This window comes from Vitis riparia, chromosome 1 (genome assembly GCF_004353265.1).
Source record: "Vitis riparia cultivar Riparia Gloire de Montpellier isolate 1030 chromosome 1, EGFV_Vit.rip_1.0, whole genome shotgun sequence".
In the NCBI taxonomy this organism is placed as follows: Eukaryota; Viridiplantae; Streptophyta; class Magnoliopsida; order Vitales; family Vitaceae; genus Vitis; species Vitis riparia.
Genome location: NC_048431.1, coordinates 23,854,931 through 23,869,189, shown reverse-complemented (window position 1 = coordinate 23,869,189; position 14,259 = coordinate 23,854,931). Strand labels below are relative to the sequence as shown.

The 14,259-nt window shown below is 38.4% G+C and overlaps 3 protein-coding genes across 6 annotated transcripts; 1 reads left to right on the top strand and 2 right to left on the bottom strand.

The window, feature by feature from the left end:
* Window positions 1-1,486: 1,486 nt before the first annotated feature.
* Window positions 1,487-2,768, bottom strand: LOC117911805 (protein SRC2 homolog). The gene has a single exon (XM_034826230.1). It carries the CDS (start codon window positions 2,696-2,698, stop codon window positions 1,808-1,810), a length of 891 nt encoding a protein of 296 aa, XP_034682121.1. The 5' UTR covers window positions 2,699-2,768; the 3' UTR covers window positions 1,487-1,807.
* Window positions 2,769-3,422: 654 nt separating this feature from the next.
* Window positions 3,423-5,730, bottom strand: LOC117911815. Its single transcript, XM_034826241.1, has 4 exons — window positions 5,570-5,730; window positions 5,417-5,492; window positions 4,941-5,033; window positions 3,423-3,952 (listed from the first exon to the last, which is right to left on the bottom strand). Exons 1-4 carry the CDS (start codon window positions 5,683-5,685, stop codon window positions 3,656-3,658), a joined length of 582 nt encoding a protein of 193 aa, XP_034682132.1. The 5' UTR covers window positions 5,686-5,730; the 3' UTR covers window positions 3,423-3,655.
* A 1,463-nt stretch (window positions 5,731-7,193) lies between these two features.
* Window positions 7,194-12,902, top strand: LOC117924461 (probable protein S-acyltransferase 7). 4 transcript variants are annotated; one of them, XM_034843069.1, is made up of 6 exons: window positions 7,194-7,515; window positions 8,311-8,492; window positions 9,150-9,332; window positions 10,320-10,625; window positions 11,683-11,916; window positions 12,013-12,902. In XM_034843069.1, the coding sequence occupies exons 2-6, from the start codon at window positions 8,376-8,378 to the stop codon at window positions 12,451-12,453; spliced, it is 1,281 nt and encodes a 426-aa protein (XP_034698960.1). In that variant the 5' UTR covers window positions 7,194-7,515; window positions 8,311-8,375; the 3' UTR covers window positions 12,454-12,902. The 4 variants fall into 4 exon arrangements, with proteins under 4 accessions (XP_034698960.1, XP_034698986.1, XP_034698970.1 ...); XM_034843095.1 differs by having other exon boundaries at window positions 7,194-7,579; XM_034843079.1 differs by lacking the exon at window positions 7,194-7,515 and adding an exon at window positions 7,533-7,860.
* The last annotated feature ends 1,357 nt before the right edge of the window (window positions 12,903-14,259 follow it).

Genomic DNA, 14,259 nt, shown 5'->3' with positions numbered 1-14,259 from the left:
CTAGAGTAAGCAAATAATTTGGCAACCCCCAGTTATTTTATGACCCAAGCATTGCTCTCTGGTATGCAGAGATGATACTCTAGCTTTCACACCCACAAAGGTTCCATGGGAAATGTTGCAAGGATGAGGATAAGATTTACTTTAAATAAATTAAAGTTTGATTTAAGAATAAAATTTCTTTTTCCAAGCTATCTTCAGCTTTATTTTTACTTTTCTTCCTTCCGTGACTACAACGGAGATGTTTTCAGATTGAAGATTAAGGAGTCATTAATGGTTGTTGGGGAGGAAATTTCTCACGTGGAGTTGAGAGAAAGAGAATTTTATCATGGCATTCAGACTAAATATAGTCAATGCCTTCAATGGTCTGCCTAGAATGAAGACCAAAAATATTGAGGTTACATCATGGTTTAAGGGGACCATCCACCTGAAATTCACAAGCTAAGGCCCTCCTAGAAAAAATTAATAAGAAGATTCTCCACGCCAACCCCCATGGATGAATCATGGTCACATGATATCTTTCCATCAGGAAGGTTCCATTTGTTTAAAAAAAGTCAGCTACATACAGTTTCACACACTAGGCTTCACAAGACCTGGTCAGATCCAGACTCAACGAATTCGTCCAACTAACATTTAATAATAGGTCAAAGTCATCCAGGGCTGATTACTAGCTACTTGATTGTCTGGTTTGAAATCTAAACAAAAGAACACATAATTCGCCATTAAAAGTCCAACATGGGGCCATATTTGAAGTTACATGGTTAGGTTTCTTTGGCCCAGTCTTTATATGTCAATTAATAAACCAATCTTATAGCCATGTTTGTCCAAAACTTGACTTAATCTTCATGCCTTTTTTTCTGTCCAGGAAGACAAGTCCTTATATGGGTGGTTGGTTTCTAAATGAGGTTTTACAAAATTCACACATAAGATTTGGATGGCCATAGAATTGAACCAAGAACTAGATGATGAACACCAACTTCTCCCTCAAGTTTAATTTAGGTCAATGCACACCAAGGACCCAGACAATTAGGTAACAAAAGCACCTCTACGGATCCACACAAAACACGTTATGAGTACCACCCAACACTTGATTAGGTACAAAAGCACTTTATGAATATGCCAGTGTTGGTTAAAGTTGAAATTAAGGATATCATACAGATGTTCAGTTAAAATTGAAGCTGAGAAATGATTTGGCATTAGCTTGGGTAATTGGATTACTTTTGCTTGTATAAGAGGTATAAGTTTATCAAAAATTGAGTGAATTTAGGAGGGTTAGAGGCAGCACCAACAAAAGATAAAAGACAGAAAATCGCTCAATGTGATTTAGAGCTTGAACCTTTCTAGTACTTGAAAATTGTTTGGCATAAAATTGTTTTCAAGTGCTAAAAAGGATAGAAGCGCTCCCTAAAATCACCATTAAATGAATTCTCGGTAATATATCATAAGAGCAATGTTCATAGAAAAGGTTGCACAAGCTTGTCAAGAAATAGAATGGTGCCCTACAACACAAGGATTTATTGAGTTGGAGTAGATAGAACAAATAAAGCAAATGTCAAGTCTGCATAAATGATTCCAATGTCTCTTTTACTCACTGAGGGCAGATTCGTACTACAAAGGAAGAAGGACTAAGATTTATCATCATATATGAAGTAAGGTCCTTTGTACAGGAGAAAAGAGGGCCTAATTTTTTCAAATATAAGTAGAACTAAAAGGAAGGGGTGACAACTAAGGAGCATTTTTACTGACAGATCTGCTGCTGCTGTTTCAAGGAGTAGATATATCAGAATGTATTCCCTGCAGTACTGCAAAGTCACCTGAAAGTCCATGAACCTTGGAAGCCATCTCTTATGGTCCCTAGTCCCATCCTCCACCCATCACCATCAGCCCCCTCCACTCCTCCAACAGCACCAGCGGCGCTAGGGTACCTGCAGAGACCATGATCATAATAAGGCTGTGATGCATACACCAGTGGGCATGGGAGTGGATGATAATAGGCCCCAGCCATCATCATAGGAACTGGTGGTGGTGGTGGTGGCGGTGGCGGTGGCGGTGGCAGTGGCAGCTGTGGTGGTCCCATGTTATGGAACTCCGGTGTATGATATGGAGTGGATAAACTAATTGCTGGCAAGGTAGAAACATCCACTGAAGGGTAGCAACTATCCTTTTTAGGAGCATGAAACTCCTCAACTTCCACTGAGGGGTAAGGAAGATGTTCATCCTCTGGTGCCTCAACTGCTGGTAAATCACTTCCTTTTATGTTCAGTTTATAAGAAAAATTCAGTACGCCATTGGGTTTTCCATCAGTAGTCCTGACCTGATAGCTTACAAACCTGACAGCTCTGTTGAACTCATCGATCAGTTCCTTCAATGGAACACAAACTTCACCAATAGTTTTGTTCCCAAAGACGATACCCTCGCAGCGGAGACTGAATTTGACGTGGTAATTAGCAGAATCAGCAAGTGAGATGTCCCTGAGATCAAACTGCAGCTGGTGGTTCCACTCAGGATTCCCATTTCCATCCCTATCAACCGGGGTCTTTTGCCGCTGAAGGCACTGTATTTGATGCTTTTGATTGCTGTTCTTGGATTCATCGCTGATGATGGAAACCACAGCATAGACTACTAGCTTCTGGAAGAAATTGAAGGCCTTGAGATGCTTGCAGGAGATTACCTTGAGTTCCATGGAGTCTGCTGATTCCATGACTGATATTTTGGTTCTTCTCTAGATCAGTTTGAACAACCAAAAAGAAAGAAGCCATTCTTTTCTTTATACCCGTTTTTTTTTTAATTATTTATTTATTTATTGTTTTTTCTGTGTGTAATTGGGATACAAGAGAATGAAAGGTCTACAAAGCAAGAGTAGGTTCCACGCTCAATGTTTCCATCACAATCATTGACTTGGGATCACTCCAAACTACTTTAATACCCCTCCGTATTGCCTAAATTTTCGTTGTGTTCAAAGGTTTAGAGGTTCCTTTCTTCCAATTAAACCCCAAGCTCATATACGGGAGGTTCTGAGCCATTGATGGAGGATGGTTCAATGGTTGGTCAAAGTGGAATATCTATTTCTGTCTCTTTGTCTGCAAATACTCCTGAGAAAATGGATCATATATATGCAAAATCCTTCATACCAACCCCTCAGAGTCTTATTTTGGAGTTCAATCCAAGGCTGAATTTCAATGATTCCAAAACATAGAGCATATGGGCCCAATTTGCATAACACTTCCCATGTTTAAAGTTCAGGGCATCGCACATTTTCCTTAATGTACGATGATCCACGATACTCTTTTTCCCTGCATCTAATTCAACAATCTCTCAAGAATTCCACATAGACAAAATCAAAATGATTACTTTTTCAACTAACCGGACTCCTTTTTCTTCTTAGCAGGAAGAAAGAAATGACACTTACCAACTCATGGATCAAATTTAATATGGAAGCATAGAAAAAATCAGTTTGGTTAGTTGCATTTCATGACGGTTCAAAGACTTTTGATGTACAAATCAAATGGGTAGATATTAGAAAAAACCCGCACCATGGAGAATTACAGCATTATTACATCAGTACTGTATAGTAGAAACAGTTAATCACACAAGGTTTTGAAAAGCTGTGATCATGCAGCCAAAATAGTTCAATCCCTTTTCAGATACTAAAGGAGGCTCATTTCTGCTTCCTGGCAGTGGCATATTTGGAGGCCCTGTCCACCACACCAGACAACCAAATGGAGCCATTTGAAACATACTCGTTATTCATGATAGCTGTGCCAAGTTGACCTGCCCCCTTCTCAGCAGCACAGATTGCCAATCTTGTCTGGTGCATTAGTGCTCTGCCCTTCTCTGAAAGCTTGCAATTCTCCTCCAACTCATCAGCAGTCTTGTTAAACATCTCCATACTTTTTGAAGCTATGCCTTGTATAGCAGAGTTCACTACTGGAAAGATTCCTTGCTTCTCCTTATTCTGCATATATACTAGATACTGATTATGCCTTGCCAAAACAACTGGGCCAGCCCATTATCTGTTTGTTGTCTTACCATGAACCTAAGTTGTTATGAATCTTATGATTAATTGAATTCGACCTTGATCACCGATCACAAAGCTAAACTACAAGAACTATCTGGGAATTGTGGATGATAATTCAACCTAGATATGGTAATGTTGGCGAATTATCTACATGGCTATCAATTATCTGATAAACCCAGAGCTAATAGTAATATCAGGACTCAAGATGAACCTTCTCAGAAGTTAGAGCTTGCTGTGTGGCTCCAAGACAGTCTCCTCGTGAATGTATGTAATGGCATGAATGATGTATCCTTTCAGTTAGTCCTTTATATCTCCAAAAATTAAAATCAAGTGCCCTTTTAGGGATCCATTGTCAGTCACTCACACCTATTAGCAATCGAATGTATACACACAGAACCTTATGGTGTAATGCTGCATTTGAAGGCCATATGCACATGATTAATTAACCATCCAATGAATTATTTCATGACAAGCAAATCTAATGGACAACTGAACAGCATACATGCAGTTTGTCTTAAATTTACTCCTTCAACCATCATACAACGGTGACTCTGGATTGGTTGATTAATCATTGAGAAGGGGAAAAAAGTAACAAGAAAAAGAAAGGGAGAGAGAGAGATGGGACAACCACAAAACATAATGAGTTGTTTATTGCTCTATCAGACTGTTGATGAATGCCAAGCTGCAAATATATTCAAGAAAAAGTTAAACACCAAGAGGGCGTTTGGTAAATTAACTTAAAGGTCAAAAAGGGTTCTTCGTTGCAAATTTTAGAGGCCACCCATGTTTAACTATGGTTTGATCAGTGGAGGTGATCAAATGGAATCTCTACAGAGTACTCAATTTCTTTAAGAACTTGCTCAGATAAGAAAGAGAAGAACAATGATAAGTTTCATTCAATTCTAAGCAGGAGGGAAAAAAATACCTGGGTTTCGCAATTCCTTTTGTCTGGGATGGGATGAATTGCCAAATTCTGTAAGGCCAGTATGCGAATTGGACTATCTCCAATAACAGCTCCCTGTTTGTAAATGAAGCAAGTAGTGATAAGTCATAGAATACTAACGAGCATACCGTACAGGGTATTAGCCATAGCAGAGTTGAATTGCTCTCCCATGAGGCCATGAATTTAAAAAAAACTACATGCAATTTATAGGGGAGAGAATACAACGGAGCCCTAACAAAACCCTAAGATTCATCAAATCATGGGAGGCCTTTTAACTCACGAATAACCTTATCTAAAACCATAAGAATAGTACACACATCATAGTGAATTTCACAACATGGTCAATGTTATTAGGCAACTAGGCAAACAAAAGGAATGGAAAATAAGTGCTTTCATTGATTTTACTGCATTAAAACACCAAGAATATCACTCAATCGTTGGTAATTTTTGTGGCTTACATTTAGGAGAAGTGCAGTTTGGAAGGCATAAGGCTGCTTGAATGTCACAAAAGCCAACTGTGTCTGGTCATTTTTTCTGTTAAACACGAGCAAATTAAGCCACAGATGAAGCATGAAAATTAAGCAGAAGTACATACAAAAAAGATTGTTTACCTGCAGAGCTGGATGTTGTCAACAGTTCCACAGTAAGAGAAAAAGATATTCAAGTCTGAGAGGGTGACCTTGGGAGAGATGTCAAGAACCTGTACAGTCAAATTCAGAGTACCCATTAAGCTCACAGCTTTCACCCAACTTTATGATCTCTCAGTTTCCCCACAGCCTCAAGAAGCTGCTACATAAGGGAATGAGCAGTGGTCAGAATCCAAACCTGATAAGCAACTTTGAGGAATAAAGAGTCTGAGAACCTATTCCCCTGCCAAAGCTGGCAAACTTTTACAAACCACATGCCCATGCACACACTCAAAATCCAGTTTCACTTTGTGGGCATCTCTCAATCAGTACAGGCAAGCCCACCAAGCAAGCCCAACCCAAAATCAACAGCTGGGCTTGGGTAATGAGGCTGATCATGAAACCCATCCCAAGGCACCAGTTTGAATATTGTATGTGGTCTCTCTGTTAGTAGTTAGGCTAATGATTGCGTGCTCACATGCGTGATAAATAATCTGGGCAGGTTCACATGACTTTGTAGTCATGATAGCAACTTCTAATGTTAGCATCAGTAGTTAACAGTCTATTAACAAATAATACTTCAATACCATAGTGCAGTCAGAAAGTGGCCTTGTCTCTCTACCAATAATTGTATCACCAACTGTGGAATTTATTATGGGATTCAAGACTGCTTGCCTTTTAAGGTTTGGAAGCTCTCCAATTCTGTTGTGTTTGTGATACTAATCCAGTTTCCAAAGGGAAAAGTAAGTGGGTAATACCATGGTTTTACAAAATAACCAGAACAAACCCAAAGAGTGAGATGGGGGTAATGGGGTAAAGAGAGTGTTGACGGGCACTTTTGTTCAAAAAAATAAAAAGAACGGAGGCATTGAGGGAGACCACGTTGGGCAGTGCAAATGGGTCACTGTCATTGATTTTACTTTTGACTTCCTTCTCGCCCTTTTCCCCTCTATCCTTTCATTTTCTGCGTTTCCTTCCCATTCCTTCTCTTTTTCAGTTTTCCCCTTCCAAATTTCATCTTCTCAGTTGGATGGACGATGGATCTTTGCCTTAAAGTGTCCAATATTGTGAAATGAATTTGGTTTTTTAACGTAAGATTGATTACAATGAAGCTCACAAGGTGGTGGGCTCCATCCATTTTCTGGATTTGGGTGTCAGTTATTTTATCTTAAAAAAATTTCTTTTGTTTGAAAAGTTGGCAAACTACCCAATGCCCAGCTGACTCTGATTAAAGTTGAGGTGTTTCTTATTTTGCTTTGAACCCTGCTCTTATCATTGCTTTTGGGGCTGGTTTTTTCTTTAAATCTGTATAAACTTCCAAAACAAACAAAGGCACCGAGAAAGAAACTCCACTACCCAAAAAATCTTTACTCCAATTCTGAAAAAACATTAACAAATTTGGGCTCTGATCATACTCTGAATCTTAATTACGAGATTATGAAAGAATTATTCCATTAAGTTTAATAAATCAAATAAAAAACTGGGTTGGGATGAATTATTTACATCAGCAATTTTCTTTATGTGGGCCAGTCTATGACCACCGTTTGCATGCGTCTGCAGTGTGATTAAGGAGGAACTGGCATCATATGTTATTCAGAATTAAATTCATATTTGCTTTACTGTTTTTGAGCTTCAAACAATTTGGATTTGTAAAATAATAAATGCACATGAATTTTGCTTTATTTTGGTCAAGAAAGATCAAAATGACATCGAAAAAAGGCATTACTTTCCTGTTGGTGAAATACATTTTCTGGGCAGCCAAACAGGGAGACTAGGATAATTAATAGGAAAAAGGAAAAGAAGAGTGAGAAAGAGAGAGAGGGGAAACCAAAGTGGAGTTGGTGGGGGATTGGAGGAGGGAAGAGAGTGAGAAAGGTTGTCCGGCAAAGACGACGTAGCATTTGTGTGGCGAGTAATGCCATAGAGTAGAGGTGGGTGGCAGCATTAGCGTTGAAATTGGAGATCCGACTTGTCACGAACAAATAGAATCGTGGGGTGGGTGTGCCAAGGGCAGAAGAAGAATCACCTTCTGCTCCTGTCTTCTCCTCTGCCTCTGGGCGCAGAGAAACAGGGACCGGCTTGATCCGTACTGTCTGAGCAGAGACAAAGAGAGACTTGTCTCTCTTCATTTGTCTCTGCCAAACTCTGAAACAAGACGTGGGTTTGAGCCTCCCCTTCTCGTTTCTTTCACGGTGACAGCTTTGGCTCCTGTTCTCTCTCCCCACCCATTTCCCCTTTTTTTTTTTGTTTTTTTTTTTTCGTTTGTTTTCTCTAAGGTAAGATTTGTAGATCATCTTCTTTTGATTCAGGTTCTCTTCATTCTTCTGCCTTTTTTGGTTTTTATTACCATAATTGTATGCCATTCCATAGATGCCTGCTGCGGGTTTCTGATGATTTTTGTCATGAAGGACGAGGGCTTCCGGGCTTCCTCCATAGCTTTCTATACAAAAAGAAAACTCCTTTTTTTTTTTTATGAATGATTCTCCTCTAGCATTTTCGTGATTCCATGGATCTTCCTCGCCGTCGTGTTCTTCTTCTTCTTCCCATTTTATTTTTCTTCAATGTAAGATGACCCTTTTTCTATCTCTTTCAATCCATGTGGGTCAAGAAAAGAAAGACTCTTTGTGATTTGGGTTCCAAGAAATTTCTGTATGCTTATATACATTTATGTGTTTGTTTCTCTTGATTATCTGATGAGGGTCATTTCTGGTGTGGTTTTGCTGCAGATTACAGATTTCTTTGGGTGAAATGTGTTAGTTTTGGAGCTTGTAGGGCAAAAGATCTGGCCAATATGCAGGGAAAATTCTATACAGCACCGCTGCCTCCGCAGCTATCCGACTCTAACCGGCGAATCATTGATACCAATACCCCAACAATGAGGGTTTATCAAATCTGGAAAGGCAGCAATGTAAGCTGTCCCATTTGCATTTTCCTCTTGATGTTACTTCTTCGCTTTCTGACAAGCTATATCCTTTGCCTCCCTCTTGTCTTTTTCTTCTATATATGTTCTGGCTACAATTCCTTTTGGATTTTACCTGGCTGAGCCATCTTCATATGTATTATTGGAGAAATTGACTTAGTGGTCTTCTTTGACTAGGAAACAAGTTGAAGTTTCCAACAACAAAATTGTCACTGAAGATGATTATGTCTTTGGAAACTTGAAGCTGCCAAATGCTATTCAAGCAAAATTTATTTCTGCTTTGACATGAACAAATTCTCAATAGAAACTGACATACACCCATGTGTATAAGCACCACTTATTGTTGGTTCTCTGCTGTTTTATTGGGGATGGGAATTTATTTTGGGGCAGGCCATGTGTATTTTGAATGCTTCTTTTGAGTAATTTTTGTCACATTCCTGTTTTTGTTGTTTCCACGTTTGGTCAGCTGTTTTTAACATCGATATTGATCATCTTTGATATTTCTTGGTCCATATGTTGTACTTGAAAGTTATACAAGGTTCTGCAATTTGTGTATTTTGATTTTTTAACACAGCCAATATATTTTGTCTTTTGCTTCTCTCAACTAACCCGAACATCTGACATAGTCTTGTGAATCTCTTGCAGAGATTCTTCTGTGGTGGAAGACTTATATTTGGTCCAGATGCAAGGTCTCTGTTGCTTACAGTGTCCATGATTGTGGTTCCAGTAATACTATTCTGTGCTTTTGTTTCTCAAAGGCTCATTGATGAATTCAACCACCATTTTGGCAATCTTATTGTTGGTATTTCTGTTGCCCTCACAGTATATGTGAGTTCTCCTTCTTTTGCTTACTTTTAATTACCGAGCTTCTTAAAGATCTATTCCTGTTACATCTTGACATCCTATGTACTACCAAAACATTTACTGTTATAAATGATAAAAAAATAATAAGATATGATAATCTTCTATCTGTAATTCTAATTTGGTCAGGTGTTTCTGACAAGATGTTGATGAAACTCCCTATAGATTGAAGTATTGATAAAACTGGGGCAGTTCAAAGTTAAATTTGAAATACTTAACAAACCTAAAGTTTATACACAAATCATGTTTTGGACATTGTGAAAGAGGATCTAATGGAGCTTATCTTGTGCCCCAGGGATTTGCTTTAAGGCAAAAATAAACTTTTCTTCTGATTAATTTGATAGGGCCACAATTAGAATTTGTGATTGTATTATGAAATGGCACTCCACATTGGTCTTTATACACATATATATAATGTGCAGTGTGCGTACACGTGTTTGCTTCTTAAATTTTCGCAAGTACCATTCTTAGTAAATGTATTGTCTCTCCAGATTGGGGAATTATTAATTTTTGCATAATAATGTGGTTGTTTTGCTCCCGCCAAAAATTGATAAACCAGTGGCTCCATTGGCATTGTTTCCATGTTGAACATATTTTCAGATTTTTTAGCCCACATGTTAGACAACTTACATCAATAACTTGATACTGCTGTCCATGTTTGTTAGATATGGTGCATTTTTTTTGTGGAACATTGGATATCTGTGGTATTTTTTTCTTCTTACCAAAAACACATAATTTGTATGTTTTCCCCTTGTTTAAATACAACGAAGTATTAAAATATAGATGAAGAGAACCAATAGGAAAATTTGCTGTTTTTGTTGAATATCTCTTATTAAACCATACAATGTGAAAAATCTTTCGTGAGACCTTTCATTAACCACTTGCATTTTCCTGACACTCTTGACTTCTCTGACAAATTATTAATTGATGTTGTAAGCTTGTCAACTGTGGCAGATTATGATCCTTCTCTTCCTTACTTCTGCAAGAGATCCTGGCATTATTCCCCGTAATCCACATCCTCCTGAACCAGAAGACGACACTGCCTCTGGTATCTCTACAGACTGGGTAGGAAGCCAGAGTGGTGCTCCTAATATACCTCCCACAAAAGATGTCATGGTCAATGGGATGGTAGTCAAGGTCAAATACTGCCAAACATGCATGCTATATCGCCCACCAAGATGCTCTCATTGCTCTATATGTAATAACTGTGTTGATCGTTTTGACCACCATTGCCCATGGGTAGGGCAATGTATTGGAAAGGTATGCTCCAGGTGTAGAAATTCTTTCCATAAATAAATTTGATGTTATCCATTCTTAGAATTTCTCGCACTTACCATTTGGTGTTGAAATCATTCAAATTTACTGAATTTATTGTGACAGTAGTTTGCTTTAATTTTGAGGCGAACTGGTGATTAGGTCCCTATCCCCCCTCAATAATTTTCTAGACTTGCAAAACCACAGTTCTTTTGCAGTGTGTCAAACCAGCTCTATGCAACTGAGTTCTAAAGGACAAATAAATTCTTAAGGGGTTATTTTATAATACAGGAAAAGAAACAAAGACATTTTAGTTGCAAAGCCTACCATATGAAAAGTTGTGAGTAATATTATATTTCCATACTCATTTTTTTTTAGTTCAACTCAACGAGGTCACTATGTGTAGACATAGTGAGAAACAACATGATCACCAAAGTTCTAAAGAAGATGTCTCTAGATAGAGTAGGAAGGAAGAAAGGATTCATGTAGCCTAAAAGTAGCACCGACAGATCATGATAAGATTCTAATAGGAGTCTGCCAACCATCTTTTTTAACTTTGAATGGCCTTTTTTTCTTTGAAACGATAGTGGAATGAAACCAATGCAGTATACATAAGAACCATTATAATATATTAGAGACTATATTGAGATGATTCTCCAGTGTTTTTGTTTGAAAAAATTCTCAAAAATTTGTTTCAAAGGAAAAAGACATGGTTGTCCACACAAAAAATGACCTCTAATAGTTCAAACCTCTTGATCTTCCTAATATTTTACCATAACGTACTTGGTCGTAACAAGTTAGCTGTTGTGGTCTCTTTCTATCACTTGCAAGCCAACTGAGCAAGAAATAAGGTGCTCTAGGTATTGGAGTTTTCAAATATTAAATGTTCCCTATGTAGAATGTATATCATCCTTTAATTATTCATGATCATTGTTTGACATGTATGATTCTGTATTCATGGTTATTATTTCAAATGAATTTTGGGGTTTTTAATTGTCTATGCAGGATGTGGAAGGCATTTTTCTCTTTTTGTAGGCTTAACAGTTTACATTGTATTTTGCAGAGGAATTATAGATTCTTCTTCATGTTTGTGTCCTCCACAACCATGCTCTGCCTATATGTTTTTGCTTTCTGCTGGGTAAACATTGAGAGAATAATGGAAGCATACCATTGTAGTCTTGGGAGGGCTTTTCTGAAGTCCCCTGTTTCAGGAATTCTCATTCTATACACATTCATAGCAGCTTGGTTTGTTGGAGGTCTCACTGCTTTTCATCTCTACTTAATTTTCACCAATCAGGTTTCTTCCTTCTCCTTACACTTAACCTGTATTTTCTGTTCATTGTTTCCATTTATATTCACTTTTTTTCCTCCCTAATTTCTATTTTTTATGCAGACCACATATGAGAATTTCCGGTATCGATATGATGGGAAAATGAATCCTCATAACCTTGGATGCTGGCGCAATATTAGGGAGATCTTCTTCTCTAAAATTCCTAGTTCTAAGAACAACTTCCGTGCTCAGGTGAAGGGAGACTCTTCTTCTGTTTTCAACACTTCAATGTCCTTGGGCCATGCTATGAGCCCTGAGATGCCCAAAAGGAGCTTTGACATAGAGATGGGGAAACGACAAGCTGTTGCTGCTGAGGAGTTTGAAGATATACATAGCCAAATTGATAGTATTGGCGGATCAGAGAGGTGCGGACCCCAGCCGAGACACACAAACCGGGACCATAAAGGGAACTGGGAGATAACACCTGATATACATATGTTGGCTGCTGAATTTGGAATGCAACATGGTTCAACAGTCAGAGAGAAGATTCATGGAGTCCGTTGAAGTTGGATTGTAGAGCCTCAATTATAGTGCAGTATTGGGCGTCTTTTTATCTTAGAGCCAACAGAAACATTTGCTAACCTGGCTGATTGGGATCAGTTGCTGCCATTGCCTGGATGCATTAAAAAGATGTTTTTAGATTCTAGTTTCCTGCAAGAGGGGAGATGCATGCGCAGGTTTGGTTAAGATATGGCAGGATACAGGTTGTACATTGAACTGTTTTCATGGATATTGGGGGGAATGTTGTGATATAGTGTGTATTTTGGGGATTTTGGTTGATATTGATTTTTCTCGATTTGTTGGATACTTTAGCAGTCTCAGAAAAACCAGAGGCCCTTTTGAAAAGTTCTTATTAAACATTTGATGGTAGAGGAGCTTGTTTATGAGTAATGGGTTTTTACCAAATTTTCATCCCTTAATGAATCATATCATGGATATTTGATTTTATGCTTTACCATGAACATTACTTTTCCCTGAACTAGTTTGGATGGTTTGGACAGTTATGGCACTTGGTGAGGGCAATTCATTTAGATGTTTTCTCCTATCTGCAGGTAAATGCATTCATCAGAGGATAAATGAAATTGTGGTATCATCTATATAAGGTATGCTTCTAAATAATTGCAGAATAAGGCAGTGTTTGAAATGCTTCATGAACCCTAATCATTACTTGACGAGGTGAACATGCCATGTGACTAGTGATGAAACTGCAAGGGTGTAGTTGAAAGGAGCCATGAAATGAGATTGGTAGAAGTGTTGTACTAAGAGTTTTTCTCCTTATCCCCCCAAATCTCTTCTCCAAGAAATGATTTGTGATTTGGAGTATCATGGGCATTAGCATTAATCTCTAAAAAGCAAGCACAATCTCTTGAGAAGAAGAGGAAACATCTCACCTCAAATCAATCTTGCCGTCTTCCCAATGATCAGGGAAACTGGTACCAAATAACCAGATGAGTAATATTGATTCTGGGGTAAGCTTTCAAGGTCCCCCACTGTCTTCCAACTTTCCAACCTTGATAATCAGCCAGGAAAATTGGAAGCCTTTGAGGGAGATTGACAACTTCCTCATTTACTCTCTACAATTCACACCTGCTCTTTGTTGCTGATACCGGAAATTACAAACCTCCATGCTCTTTATATGGTGACACCTAGCTGCAACTCAAAACAATCCAAAGATGTGTGAATCTTGCGCTTATTATCGTGATCTTTATCCATATCTCTACTTCTTTTCACACCATCAAATTCCAAACCACATAAATTAGTAAATGGTTTGCTATTCTTCATCCACTTGTGAGTTTATCTTGTACTAACCCCAGAAAGGTGGTCGCTGTGTCAACTACTGCACACTGAAGTTTGATACCTATGGGAATATGGGAAAAGTATCTGCATTGCCTCTTCGCCCATCCCAATGGTCAGGCGAATGTATACTATCCCAAGATTTGATTCTTGATCCGTACTTGAGTCAATTCCAATGGAGATCATTCACAAGCAAGACATGGAGCAATAATCTGTGTTGATGAAACTATAGTTAGAGAAGTTTCCAGGAGGCAGAATGTTGCGCATAGGTTCAGCCCAGCCTTAAACAAGGCTGAGACTCATGCTCAGGTTCCAAATAGGATTTTCTCAGTAGAGTATTGAAAAACTTAGGGCTTGGGATGTGGTTGACCATAAAAATGCAGCTTCAGAAATGAATCTATTCCAGTTGACTTGATAGTTTCAATGAATAATTCAAAGGCCCACAGGTTGTCCTTTAGGCAACATGAACAAGATAAAAGAAGTCTTTCAAGATTCTTTGTTCCTTTTACCTGTTTC